This window comes from Camellia sinensis, chromosome 8 (genome assembly GCF_055761805.1).
Source record: "Camellia sinensis isolate YWXY chromosome 8, ASM5576180v1, whole genome shotgun sequence".
In the NCBI taxonomy this organism is placed as follows: Eukaryota; Viridiplantae; Streptophyta; class Magnoliopsida; order Ericales; family Theaceae; genus Camellia; species Camellia sinensis.
The window spans coordinates 57,225,092-57,240,677 of record NC_138968.1 but is presented as its reverse complement, the minus strand read 5'-3'; the positions used below and the strand labels follow the sequence as shown (position 1 = coordinate 57,240,677).

Below are 15,586 nucleotides of genomic sequence, written 5' to 3'. Positions count from 1 at the left end.
GTTGTAATACACATGATGTAGTTATCTTATAAATGTTTCAAAATATATTTAGTGTGCATTAGTTATGTCCTAAAGAATGCATAACATTGTTATTATGAAGAGATTCATCATATAGGATGCGTTTTGAGGGGGGTTTAAGAAGTGTTGCTGAAGTGTTCACGAAGTATCGGTAAAGTATCCGATATTATGAATTTGATTTAATAATTAAGAAATGAGTCAGACATGCTTTTTGGAGTGTCCAAATAGTGTCTATATCTGACACGGGTGTCGGGCACTACGTACTTCCTTCGTAGAAGTGTCCGTGCTCTTTGCTTCTAGGGACTAAATTCATATTACAGCCTAATATAGTACTATGTTTATTCTTCTAATTGTACTCTGCCTTCTATTCTAGGAAGCACGGATACGGATACGGGATACGGATACAGATACGATACGATACGATACGGCGATACGACAAAATTTGAAAAATTAGGATACGGGTACGGTGGGGATACGTTCGTAAAAAATATTATTTTAACAATTTTTAGTAATGCAGTATGCATAAAAATAAAATTTAAAGCAAAAGACAACTTGATAAAGTAGAAAGATTCCTACAAAACTAAGAGTCTTCAAGATCAATAGTTTTAACTTGTTCCCCTTTATCAGTGAATATCACAAGACCTTAGCTAAAGCCAAAGCCAAAGCCAAAAAACCATTCTTAAATAAAAATTTCAGCAAATATACTTTTTTAAGTCATCAATGATAGCCTAGGAAGCACGGATACGAATATGGTGATATGAGAATGTGGATATGGCGATATGTCAAAATTTGAAAAAGTATGATACGGGTACAGCGGGGATACATTCATAAATTTTTTTTTTTTTATAATTTTAATAATGTAATATGCATGGAAATAAAACTTGAAGTAAATTAATAAATAAAGAGAGGGATTCCTATTAACCTAAAAGTGCTCAAACATTCATAAAACATCCAAAACTAAAAGCAAAAGCAAATGCAAATGCAAATTAAACATCATCCTTACATGCCAACACTAAAAAAAGAATGAGAGCAGAGAGAAGAAACGTGAGAAAGTGAGAAAGCGAGAGAGAAGTGAGAGAGACAACAAGAATACATCAATTTGACAAATTCTATTACTTTAGCTCTCACTATATTCCTCTTATGAAAGAACTAAACAAAATATTATAAGTAATATGTAACTTCGAGTATCCGATACTTCAAAATTAAGTATCCGATACTTCAAAATTAATAAAAAATTAATTAAAAAGTATCCGATACTTTTAAGAAGTATCCGATACGTATTCGCGAGTATCCGAGGAGTATCGGTATCCGATAAGTATCCGATACGGATACGTTACCCTTTTTGAAGTATCCATGCTTCATAGCTTCTATTAATATTTTTTTTCAATCTTATTTGAAAAGAAAATTGTAGTTAAGTAGCACTGCTTTCCCATGGTACCTATAAAATTGTTATGATTTTGTGTTTCTCATTTACATGAAAGAAAATGTTTCCATAGGTTTTATGATTTATGGTTAACAATGTTGATTAATGACTTAAATGGTGCAAATAGGTGCAACTGTGGAGCCATTTGGATCATTTGCCTCTGATCTCTTCACACGATGGGGAGATCTAGATATATCGATAGATTTACCCAATGGTTTATATATTTCATCTACTGGAAAAAGGCGCACACAGACTTTACTAGGGGATTTACTAAGAGCTTTGAGGAGTAGAGGTAATTTGTAAAACTTATACTTTTAGTTTATTACTCATTTCATGTAACAAGACCTCTATATGCAGTGAAAATTTAGTGGGTGTTTGGAAAGTTGCTATTTTAGTTTTGGCTATTTTAGTAGGCTAAAATTTGTGTGTTTGGAAAGATGATTAGATTTTTTTTGTAGTTGGATGTGATGTTTGTGAGAGAAAAAGTAAAATAATTATGGGTTTGATGTGACATTTTGTCTTATTAGCTATTTTAGCCTATTTTGTCTTTTTGTAAATTTTAGCCTAAATTGGGCTAAAATCTCACTTCCCAAACAGCCCCTTGATCTTTGTTCGGTTAGTCTTCATTCTTTCTTCATTTGTTTGTTCCTTTGTAAGAACTTGAATCAAAGTTTTGAAGATAAAACATTACTAAGTAAGAAGGATGAACTGTCCTTGATCCCAGCAAAATAAATAAATAAATAAAGTAAAAGAGCATTCCTTATAAACTATGAAGCACGTGCACGGATATGGGTACTGGTTACGTTGATTTGGTAAAATTTTAAAAAAACGGGGTACGGATATGGGTAGGCACGTTTGTAAAAAAAGTATTGACTTTTAATTTGGATTAATACAAAAATTAGTTAAATGGTTTAGTTTGTTAAGATCTAACCTACAATTCACATTTAATAAGCATAAAAAATAATAAATAAATAAAGTCCAATGAAACTAATTTTACTTATGTATTAAAAGAAAATATTATTTCGACTAAGGTATGAAATGGTTTGGATATATATATACTAGGTATGTCTGGGGTGCGGCAAAAATTAAGAAGAAAAAAAATTGGGTATGTATATTGTGTACCCGGTACATATGCAGAAATAGCCATACAAAGTACCAGTGCCCGGTACAGGTACAATATGTTTGTTGAAATACCCATGCTTCATAGCTCATAAACAAAGCAAAGAAAACATAAAACAATTCATGGAAAAAGTAAGCACCACGAAGGGCACAACACAAACCACTAAAGAGGATTAAGGGATAATAGATAAGTAAATATAAATTAAAGGTTGAAAAAGGATAATAAATACATAAATAATAATTAAAGGTTGATTTGAGTGAGAATGTAAAATGGAGAAATTAGGGTTGAAAGTTAGGAGGAAGAAGAAGAAGAGAGAACTTTTGTATATATTGAAAACCAATTAATTCCCTCAACTTTACATCACTCAAATATATATAAAAAACCTAAAGTAGCAATATGACCATCGTACCCTCAACTTAAGTAAATATTAACAAGAGAACAAAAATAACTAAAAGAACTATTCTAACACTCCCTCTCAAGCTGGAGCATAGAGATCGAACATGCCCAGCTTGGCAGACAAACGAAGAAATGAAGGCCGAGCCAAAGGTTTGGTGAGAATATCACCCAATTGATCCTCAGAACGAACATAAGGAGTCACCAGTTGCTTGCGGAGTAAGAGATCACGAATAAAATGGCAATCAACTTCGATATGTTTGGTGCATTCATGAAACACAGGGTTATTGGCAATGAAGATAGCAGCCTGATTGTCACAAAACATGCGCATAGGAGTGGAAACAGAAAAGCCAAAATCTTGGAGAAGAGACTGAACCCAGAGCATCTCAGAAGCAGTATGAGCCATGGCGCGATATTCAGCCTCGGCACTAGAACGAGCAACGACGGTCTGTTTCTTGCTACGCCAAGTGACAAGATTACCACCAACAAAAGTACAATAGCCTGAGGTGGAACGGCGGTCAGTCGTATTACCAGCCCAATCAGCATCACTGAAGCCAGCGACAGACAAGGAGGAAGATGGGCGATAGAGCAACCCCCGACCTGGAGCACGCTTTAAGTATTGCAAGATACGACATACAGTCACAAAATGGGGTTGGCGAGGAGCATGCATAAACTGACTGACCACACCCATAGCATAGGTAATAGCTGGACGAGTGACAGTGAGATATATTAACTTGCCAACCAACCGACGATAACGACTAATATCAGGAAAGAAGTCGCCAGTGTCACCAGCAAGCTTGACACTAGAATCCATGGGAGTATCACTGGAACGAGTGCCTAAGAGACCAGTCTCAGTAAGAAGATCAAGAACATACTTCCGTTGAGAAAGAAACAAGCCCTGAGAAGAACGGGCAACTTCAATCCCAAGAAAATACCGAAAATGGCCCAAGTCTTTGGTGTGAAATTGTTGTCCCAAATACTGCTTCAAAGCAGCAATACCATTGGAGTCACTCCCTGAAATGATGATGTCATCCACATAGACAATAAGAACAATACTCCCAGTAGACGAGTGGCGAACAAAAACAGAGTGATCAAAAGTGGAACGGTGAAAGCCATAGGCAAGCACAACAGCACTGAAGCGATCAAACCAGGCACGAGGGGACTGCTTAAGACCATACAAGGCCTTCCTCAATCGACAAACAAGATGCTCTTGGCCGGGAACAACATAGCCAGGGGGCTGATCCATATAGACCTCCTCGTGGAGATCACCATGGAGAAAAGCATTCTTAATATCCAGTTGATATAAAGGCCAAGACTGATTAACTGCAACAGAGAGAAGAATCCGAACAGAGTTAAGACGGGCCACAGGAGAAAAGGTCTCCAAGTAATCAACACCATAGGTTTGGGTGTAGCCTTTAGCTACCAGGCGCTTCCAGATATTTGTAAGCATAAAGAATTCGGGGAACGACTCCGATTGTATTTGCACCATGTCGTTCTGCAAATCCGATTGCGGGATTCATTCTGGATGGATTGAGTGTCATCGTCAGATTGCATAGAGCCTTAAGTCGCTCAACAGTTCCATCAGGAAGATACTTAACAGTATAAATCCAACGACAACCCACAATAGATTTGCCAAATGGCAGAGGGGTAAGGTCCCAGGTCTGATTTTGATGAAGAGCATGCATTTCCTCATCCATGGCAAACTTCCAACTAGAGATAGACATAGCCTCAAGATAGGTGTGAGGAATGGAAATACTCGACAAGCTACAAGCAAAAGAGTGAAGACCAGGAGAGAGGCGATCATAAGAAACGAAATGAGCAATAGGATGTTGAGTGCAAGTGCGTTTACCTTTGCGGAGGGCAATAGGAAGGTCATCAAATGGTAGAGCAGCAGGTGGAACAGGGGCCTCAGACGAAGGAGATGAACTGGTCGGGCCATAAGACACAATGCGACGAGCTTGAGACCGTTGATAAACCTGCAAAGGAGGGGTAGAAGTGAGAGGAGAGGGAGAGGATAGAGGAGTGGATGTGGAAGGAGCATAAGAGGGAAGAGTAGGAGTGAGAGAGGCTGGCTCCCCCGCACGAGAAGAGAGAAGATCAGTAGATAACTGTTGCCCAGAGGAAGAAAAAAACGGAGTAGACTCAAAAAACGTTACATCAGCACTGACAAAGTAGCGGCGAGACTCAAGATGATAACACCGGTACCCTTTTTGAGTGCGAGAATAACCTAAGAACACACACTTGCGTGCACGAGGAGATAACTTATCCAACCCAGGGTCAAGAACATGGACAAAGGCCACACGCCCAAAAATGCGAGGAGGCAAGGGAAAAGGAGATGTGGTGGGATATAACAGAGAATAGGGAGATGTGTGTACAACACTAGAGGGCATGCGATTGATAAGCAAACAAGTAGTGAGAACAGCATCGCCCCAAAACTGTTTGGGGACATGCATATTAAACATCAGGGTGCGAGCAACATCTAGCAAATGGCGGTGTTTCCGTTCTGCAACACCATTTTGTGGGGATGTATGAGGACAACTAGTTTGATGAATAATACCATGAGCATCACAAAAGGTAGTTACAATAGATTGCACATATTCTAAGGCATTATCAGACCGAAATATCTTAATACGTTTGCCAAATTGAGTAAAGATTTCATTATAAAACTTAGAGATGATGGAAGGCAAATCAGATCTTTGTTTCATTAAAAACAACCAAGTCATCCGAGAGTAATCATTCACAAAAATAACAAAATAAAAGAACCCATTAACAGTAGGAGTTCTAGAAGGACCCCAAATATCTGTATGGACAAGAGCAAAAGACTCAGACACACGACTAACACTACGACGAGGAAAAGAACTATGATGATGCTTCCCAAATTGACAGGCTTCACACTCAATCTGAGAAACATGACTCAAACCCGGAACAGCTAACTTGAGCTTGGCCAAGGAGGAATGACCCAAGCGAAAATGCCACTGAAGAGGAGATACACTAGCACTCAACACAGCAAATGGAGGAGGAGACGTCTCAGCGTCCAAAAAGTATAAGCCATCCTTCTCATGCCCCGAACCAATCATCCTCTTGGTCTGGAGGTCCTGCAAAACACATGAAGTAGGAGAAAAGGTTATTGAACAATGGAGAGCTTGAGTCAATTGGCTAACAGAAAGCAAATTAAATGGAAATTTAGGAACATAAAGACCAGAAGGTAAGGACATGGATGGAGTGGGATGAAGAGGACCTTGACCACAGACAGGCCGAGAAGATCCATCAGCAAGTATAATGGTATGATCAACAGGTCTAAGAGTATCAAAAAGAGAGGAATTACCAGAGACATGAGAACTAGCACCAGAGTCTAGGAGCCAAGGCTGAGAGGACTTAGCCACACATGCAATATTACCTGAACTAGCCATGGTAGCAGTAGAGGAAGAAAGTAGACTAGGTCGGAGAGACTGGACAAGGGCAGTAAGCTCACTAATTTGAGTAGTGAGTGTCTCATGCGAAGTAACAGGAGAAGCCTCCGAGCCAATGGACAACAAGGAAGACTGTGAGGAGGGGACATCCATAACCTGATGGACATGATCAGGTCTGCCATGCTTTTGCCAACACCAAGGTTCAGTATGACCTTGCGAACCACAATGAGTACACTTGCGATCGCCACGTGTACAAGAACCAGGTCCACTTCTACTTCCACCACGGAAACCACCACGTGAGCCACCACTACGAAAACCACCTCCACGAGAGCCCCGGAAACCAGAAGAAGAGCTCCGGGAACCAGAAGAACTATGAAAACCCCCGCGAGTAGACCCATGATCACTACTACTAGAAACTAATGCAGAAGATGATAAGGAAGAGGACCCAGAAGTGGATTGTGCTTGTCCCAATGAAGGGCGTAACAGCCTAGAATAGGCATTGGCAGCTGAAGGTAGAGTGTCACTAGCAAGAATCTGATCTTTGAACCCTCGCAACTCAGAATCTAAGCCAGAAAGTAAAGAAGTCATCATAAACTCCTCCCAATGTTGTTTCTGGGCGGTCACATCAGTTGTGAAAGGTCGATGCTGCAGTAACTGATCCCACAAAGTCTTGAGACTACTATAATAATCAGGGAGAGACCGGCCAGATTGACGCATAGCAAAAATCTGTTCATATAACTCGTAGACCCGAGAGACATTACTTTGAGTTGAAAAAGACTCAGCAAGGGAGTCCCAAATGGCCTTAGAGGTATCACAAAATTCCACAGTAGTAGCAACCTGTGGTTCCAAACTATGCCAAATCCAACCCATCACACAAGAATCCTCACAACACCAATCATCATAATCTTTATCATCAGTAGGAGGAGGGAGTTCACTAATATAGCGGGACTTCTTCTTACCTCGTAAGAAAATCTTGACAGCATGGGCCCAAGCCAAATAATTAGCACCATTCAATTTCTTTGCAGTGATAGATTTAGGCATGTCATCATCTTTACCCATAGTTATAGCCTTAGCCTCAATCTCAACCATAATGATCAACCAGACTTGCAAACAGCCAATACCCACAATCACCAATATAAACACAGAACTAGCTCAACAACCAAGTTTGGACCCAAATGAGACCAACACATCAACTCAACAGTAGCAATCAATAAAGAGAGGACAAATATCCCTTGCTACAAGGGTTTCAGCCCTTATATAGGAGCCTTCAATAGGTAGAACCGAAGAACACAAGGTGACTGGACCAGAAACAGTCAAAAATCGAACAGAATATCAACCCAACAGGTGTAAAACAACAAATTAAGATCAAGGACCCTTAGAGGGGTGATTTTCGGCTCCTAGGGAAGTGAGCCCAGCAAGAAAAACCAGAAAAAAACAGTCCCAAAGGCAGATTCAAAAAAACAGTCCCAAAAACACGAAATAGTTTCAAAAATCGAAAACTCACATCAGGGATGATCAAAAAATTCCACAAAAATCACCATAAATCTCAAGAGGCAATTTCGAGTCTAGGGGTGAAGGACCCGTCCGTACACTGCTTACGTCATGCTGACATCATCGTACGGCTGATGACATCAGCACGTCTCGGTCACCTCAGATCGATCTTTAGAATCTGTAGAACCCTTTCTAATGAAGAAGAGATGGCTCTGATACCAAGTGAGAATGTAAAATGGAGAAATTAGGGTTGAAAGTTAGGAGGAAGAAGAAGAAGAGAGAACTTTTGTATATATTGAAAACCAATTAATTCCCTCAACTTTACATCACTCAAATATATATAAAAAACCTAAAGTAGCAATATGACCATCGTACCCTCAACTTAAGTAAATATTAACAAGAGAACAAAAATAACTAAAAGAACTATTCTAACAATTTGTTTTTTAAGCAATATGGCTATTGTCTTGTTTAATTAGCTAAATTTTAAGTAATAAGAATCCATAAATTAGAAGAATACTGCCAACTACGGGTGTTCCCTAAACAACAATCATATATATTAGTTCTCCATGCGAGCTCTTGACCCTGTGATGTATACCAGCATTGCTGAAATGAAGCGTATAATGATACATATTTATATCTGCTTAATTTTGGCTAAATATTGTAAGTTATTTCAATGCTAACAAAGTGTGTGAGATGATGCTCAAGACTAGGCCATAAAATGTGCCCATGTTGGTCCATACTGGGGCTGGACATGGGCTGGGCAGGTCATCCTCTGTGCCATAATGATCTTTGATGCTAGTTCACAGATTCAAGCCTAAACAGTCAACTTCAGGTGTATGCCCCGTTTGATGACCTTAAGGCAAAATGGTGACCTAATCCCCCTAATAAGGTTGAAAGGAAACTAAAACATTTATCTATAATTTAGCAGAAATGAATACATTAGCAACAATAAACCTTGTATAAATGAAATAGTTCCTAATAACTTAGTAAGCTTCGTCGGGCTAGGAAAGGGATGACCTGGCCAAACTGAAGGTTGGGGCAGCTTTACCAACTTATTTTGAACTTTACCAAAACTGCATCACAAAAGAAGGGTGTTCTTACAATCACAACATGGGACTGGCTGAAACACAACCTGCATAACCTCATCTCACAAACCAATCTCTCTTACATTTCTCATTTCTCAGTTAGCCATTGTGCATGACATTGTATACTAAATATTTCACCTTGGTTTAGAAATGAGTAAGTTTCTTGAAGTCGAGAACTATTTTAACAGATCCTTCTGAGTTTGTGCTCTTGCTTGCTCCATCCATTTACAATTTAGTTATTGCCTCAAGTGCAATGGGAAATAAAATGGAATGACATCTTTATAGATGGTTTAAACTGTAAACCGACCCCCTGACTAATCATTTCTACTTCAGAAATTTGGGGCTCCATATTTCATTTAACAATACCACATTTGGAAGTTAAAAAAAGAAGAAGAAGAAGATAGCATCAACAAGTAGGATCATAATATATTAATATAATAACATCAGCTCATGTTACAGGTTTTCTTTTTTGGTTTATTATTTTTTATCTAAGTACTCCTTTTACTAAAAAGTAATGTTGATTTGCAGGTCAATGGCGTGATTTGCAATTTATCGCCAGTGCAAGAGTTCCCATTCTAAAGTTTGAGAGAAACTACCTGAACATCTCTTGTGATGTCTCAATCAATAATCTGAGTGGCCAAATAAAATCCAAGTTATTGTTGTGGATAAATGAGATTGATGGGTGTTTCCGCGATATGGTTTTATTGGTATGTTCTTATAGCAAAGCAATAGATGATGCCTATGAAGCACGCACACCTCTCGGAGGTCACGTACCGGTGTCCGACACGGGTCAAACATGGACATGCTCGGACACACTCTAGACACGTATCGGATATGCTGGGGACACTTGGGACACGCTGAGGACACATTCAGCAATGCTGGGGACACGTTGGGACGTGCTGAGGGCATGCTGGGATACGTTGGGGACTCATTTTTAAAAAAAATTTATACTTTTTTTCAGTAGAATAGCATACCAAGGTTGATGAATATGATGAGAATAAATATCTGACATAGAATATATATAAAATATTAAAAAATATGACATAATTATATAAAATTATATGCTTTACATGTGTCCTCAACGTATCGTGTCCTACATTTTTTAAAATTTGCGTGTATGTGTCATGTCCGTGTCCATGTTTCTTAGGATGCTGCTGTGGGGAAACTGTCACTAATTTTATGTATCAATTCTTGCCGCGCAGGTCAAGGAATGGGCCAAAGCACATGGTATCAATGATTCAAAGTCTGGAACTTTTAATTCATACACTCTCAGCTTGCTTATTATCTTCCATTTTCAGGTGATTTTGCCTATTGTTGTTGATGATAATGATGACTTCTTCTTATATTTTTTAATTGGGAGAATAGTTAGGGGTCTTCTTTAATACTTCATCTACTGGAATGATTCTGAGATTTTCAAAGCGGACTCTATCACTGAAAGTGATCATACAACCTGTAAACTTATGTACAAGAGAACATGGTAAACCATCCATCAAACTTGTGTAGTCCGGTTGTAGGTGATCCTAAAGTATTATCTGTCGCATTGATCTTAAGTGCTCTATATTTGTGTCATTTTGTGACTATATAATCTTCCTTCTGGCTATGCTTAGATTAATGCATCTTGCTGTTTCTGTTTGCCTCCTTTTTATCCTTTCATGTCCTTTTGGTTCTTCAAGTTTTACTTACTTTGAGCTGCCAGGGCTTCACCCTTTTTCCTTTTTTGCAGACTTGTGTACCTGCACTGTTACCTCCTCTTAAAGAAATCTATCCAAGAAATATTGTTGATGACCTTATAGGTACTTCTCTATCTTTCCAGGAATATGCTTCTCAAAATCATAAAGACGGGCGAAAATACATATTATTGGGTAGTTTAATTCATACTTGGTAGGAAACAATTCACATAAGAGATTGAGTAGCAGGGACGGAGCCCAAAGTTTTCAAAGGCAAATACGTAATGCGAGGCGTTTCACCCCTCGTGAGGCTTATGCGTCATGGCATCAAGGCTTAAGCATTTGGAATTTTGAATATTTGTATTTAGTAAATTAATAAAATATTTTAAAATAGAAAAAAAAATTCAAAAATTAAATATGACGGTGTACATAATTTCTACTCAAGGTATTGAACATTTCACTGCAGAGAAGAAAGCTTGCCCTCATTGAAGTTGAAAAAGACATTCTTAGCTTCAGTTATCATGTTTGTCACTTGAGCCTTAGCTTTCTATTTTCTCTTGGTTGGTGATTTACTTAATTTTTTCCTATAGAGTATAATTACAGAAGAGAATCTTTTTTTATTTTTTATTTATTTTTTTATTTTTTTATGTTTATGCACAAAAGGTGTATGAGGCGCACTTGAGGCCGATGCTTCAAACTGTGATGCACAAGCCTTTTGGGATTGTTGCCTAAAAATCAAAGTCTCGATGCATTTTGTATTAGCCTTGCCTTGAGGCAAGCTCAATGCGAGTCACAATAAAGCCTTTTGAAACTTTGACAAAGCCAGAATATTAAGTTAGCTTTTGCTGATTAGAAAGAAAATCAATAAATTTATATTGGCAATTTCTTAGTACTTTTCATGGGTACTATAGTGTAGTCCCCCTTTTAGGTGCTTATCATATGCACCTAGACTTCTAACCATTAAATCTAAATAAATGAATGTGAGCTATATTGATAAAGAGCTGGCCATGGCCTCTTTGGTTCATAATAAACACCACTTTCTGTCATAACCAAGATCACTTGGGTCATAATTAAAACCACCAAAGCTTGTAACCAAACTGCACCACTAAAAGTAATAACCAACATCACTTTGATTCAAAACCAATATCACTTTGGGTACAACTGTAGTACACCATAGAATTTTCCACTTTTCATATTGTTTTTGACCTACATAGTTAAGATCTTAGTGTATAATAGATTAGACCATTATTTTAAGGCATTTTATTTGTTGATATAATTTACTTAAATAATAAAATAAAAAATTACTAGTATGATTTTTATAATAATAATAAAAATAAAAAATTGCATTTACATCTTATATAAAAATCAAATTAAAAGGCAAAACTAGAAAAAATAGAATTAGGAATGAGTATATTCGTAAATGGCAGGAGTAGTACCGATAGAAGATAATTTGAAAGAGAATAGATTAGAATGGTTTGGTCATATATAATGGAGGCCAACACAGACAGTAGTGAAGAGATACGATACAGTGATGGTAGACGGAAGTGTTAGGGGAAGGGGAAGACCTAGATTGATGTGGGTTAGTGTAGTAAATAGAGATATGAATCTCTTTAATTTGACTAACCAAATGGCCGTTGATGGAGTCGAGTGGAGAAGGATTCATGTAACCGACCCCATTTGATTGGACTTAAAGCTTTGTTTGGTTTGGTTTGGTTTGGTTTGGTTTGGTTTGGTTTACAAAAATCAAATCAAAGATTTGATGCTATTACATAATATGGGAAATAGTTGGGGGCTCATTTTATATACCTTGTTGGAGTACTTGTGAAACAGAGGACCAATATAGTAGAATCTTTCAAAAATTTTAGGGAGCCATTTTATATAAATTTTAAGAATACTCATGGAAATATAAAGGTGATATAAAATTTTTGGAAAACTTAGGGGGCTCCTTGTTGAGTAAGATATAAAAATATCCTAGTAGAGATAACATGAGGTGAGAAACACAGGTATGCGCATGTCTCGCCTCTGCTATATAAAGCATTAGTGATATAGTATTCTATATATTTTTATATTTTTTGTTCAATGGTAATGGGCTACACATTGGGATGCCCATCCCAAGCCTGACCCACAAGCCTGACCCCAACTAGGATGAATCTGGGGTTCAATCCCAATTATGTATGATTACACGTATACATTCAGCAACATGGAAGATTATTTGATATCATATGTTGAATCATCTTGTTGAGACAATAGAACTACATTAACTGAAAGGGAAAAAATAAAATAAAAATAATGAAGTTTAAGCTGAAAATCAGCTTGAAATTGGCTGGGCTGACTTACATTGATTGGTCAGTGCTAATGATTTGAGTAGTGATTATCTGGATGCATGGTTTAAGTATTTACCGTTGCTTCAGAAGTCATAAAACCATCTGGAATGCCTCTGAAAAATTTGTTGAAGTTGAATGAAAAATTCCCTTGCAGTAAAGCTTGTTATTTATATCTGCAGTAACTAGCTTCCAGGCTTGGCACAATCAAATGTCGTCTTTATTTTTGGTCTGCTCAAATGATACATTATTCTGAACATATTCAAGAAGATTAAATAAAATAAATGTGAGATTGCAACAAGAACACCATACTACTAAGTAGTCTCTGGTGTCAAGGGAATTGCACATTTATTGTTGAATAGAGGCTCGGTACTTGATTATGCTTGATGCAGGTGTGAGGGCAGTTGCAGAGAGACGTATTAAAGACACGTGTACTGAGAATATAAACAAGTTTAGATCGAATAGGTCCAGAAGAAGAAATCAAATTCCTTTGTCTGAGCTTTTCATTTCATTCCTTGCAAAAGTAAGTATTTCTATCACAATTCTTTTCGTTTACAAGTTATTCAGAACAGATTGGGAAAAGCTTTCTGCCATGTTAAATGAATACTTTGAGGATATGTATTTGGCTAACTTTTCAGCTATTTATATACTGAATACATATATGTATGCTACAAGCACCTCATATATGTTTCTTACATTTTCCTTTTTTCTTTTTTCTTTTTGGTATTTTCAACTGAATGCATATGAAGTTGATGTTGGCTGCTCAAATTCTACATAAAATACAGTGGATGCTTTTTCTGATATTTGATTCATAAACCATATTCTAACCCAAAATAATGGTTTTCTCCATTCTATGGATGGGATGGTTACAAGGAATTAATTTAATCTTGTGTAGTAAATACTAGTATTTACATCTTTTGCAGTTTTCTGACATTAGTTGGAGAGCCTCAGAACATGTAATCTGCCCACACACTGGACGATGGGAATATATTGGTAGCAATATGAAATGGGCACGCAAAAATTTTGCACTATTTGTAATCTCTCTCTCTCTCTCTCTCTCTCTCTCTCTGTGCCATTGCTGCAGCTACAACTAACTTTTTTCACAGCATAGCTAATATTATTGATAATGACTGTTTAGGTTGAGGATCCTTTTGAGCAGCCAGTTAATTCTGCCAGGACTGTTAGGAGTGAACAATTAACAAGGATATCAGAAGCATTTCGGACAACCCATCGTTTGCTTATCTCAGGCAATCAGAATCGGAGTTCTCTCATTACAACTCTAGTGGGGCCTCAAGCATCACAATTTTTTCCTAGAACACCGCTCAATAACCCTATTGGCTACAGTAGGACTCGACCTCAAATGCACAGGGCAGTCCACTCACCCTCACCCTCACGAGTGCAACATCATTTTCAGAACACAAGGGTTGATAGACATCCCAATAATAATATGATCGCGCACAGAACAGTTAGTGCATCTCACCGTCAAGGCCAACAAGCCCGGAGGCCAAGATATGATATATAAACAGTGTCAAATGGCCCATGGCCTTGTGGACTAGTGGCATGGAGGCAACTTTTAGGTGCTTGCAAGGGAGAGGTTGGGGTTTAGCTCCCCTAGGGTGCTAATCGAACAGTTTATTAACTTCCGTCAATAAAAAAAAAAGTTGTCAAATGTGGTTAATGCTTGCTAAACATTATGTAATGCAGTTTATTTGTGGAACCAATATGTTTGCTTAGTGGTTGCCTTTCTGGTTTGTTACCCTTTGGTGCAAATTAAAAAGAAAAAATTTCATTCCCTTTTTCACATTGATGTTCTTTTGATGCTGGGATATAAATTCCATTGCATTTTAGTTAATTAAATCTTGATGTCTTGCAAGGTTTGTTAGCAGTGAACCACAGTACGGAGGTTGTAGTTGCCTGGGACTTCTGGAAATGTTTCAATCAAACATTTTACAGTTCTGCAAAACATCCTAATATGTAATTAGTGACTAATCATGTGCATATAATGCCCATATAATCATAACAATTTTTGACCCAATTATTCAGGGTTGGCTGTATGGATTAGTTTCCTCTAGTTGGCTCTATTTAAAGGTCATACCTTGCATTATAAGAAAATTGAGTCACCGATCAAACAAAAATAAGGAAATTGAGTCATTTCTTACCATACATGTATTTATATTATTGTACGTGGACATGAATTTGAATCTTATATTTTCAATCCTAGTGCAAAATTAGACTTAGCAGATGAAATTCGGCCCTAGGGTAGGGTATGGTATTTGGCTTTTTTAGTGACTTTTTAGCCTTAATAAGTGATTGAATAAAACCTGTTTTTACTGTTAATAAGGTGATTAAGCTTGAATTTTAAGCAATGCCGTAGCCAGAAATTCTATTTAGTGGGGTCATTTTATCAGTTATTATCCATGTCATTTTGTTACTCACCAATGCTACAAATGCTAACGGATCCTAACAAACATACTAAGATACAATTGATACATTTGTTGGCACGCTAGTTAATATTTATAACATTATTGTCTTTTAATTTTACAAAATCTATTAATGTTTACTTTCTCATGATACACTTTCACATATATATATATATATTCCCAACACCAACAAAAATATATCTTGTAATCAAGAAAAATGAGTTTAAGTTTTGATTAT

General features: G+C 37.4%; 1 protein-coding gene across 5 annotated transcripts in view; it reads left to right on the top strand.

Moving 5' to 3' along the window:
* The window catches only part of LOC114276933 (protein HESO1), a 60,161-nt gene extending 45,425 nt beyond the window's left edge, over positions 1-14,736 (top strand). For all 5 annotated transcript variants that reach the window (XM_082882730.1, XM_082882734.1, XM_082882733.1 and 2 more), the window contains 7 exons: positions 1,569-1,733; positions 9,469-9,647; positions 10,143-10,238; positions 10,664-10,733; positions 13,321-13,451; positions 13,852-13,962; positions 14,067-14,736. In XM_082882730.1, the coding sequence (XP_082738856.1) occupies positions 1,569-1,733; positions 9,469-9,647; positions 10,143-10,238; positions 10,664-10,733; positions 13,321-13,451; positions 13,852-13,962; positions 14,067-14,450 (1,136 nt within the window). In that variant the 3' untranslated portion in view covers positions 14,451-14,736. The remainder of the gene's footprint in view (positions 1-1,568; positions 1,734-9,468; positions 9,648-10,142; positions 10,239-10,663; positions 10,734-13,320; positions 13,452-13,851; positions 13,963-14,066) is intronic.
* The last annotated feature ends 850 nt before the right edge of the window (positions 14,737-15,586 follow it).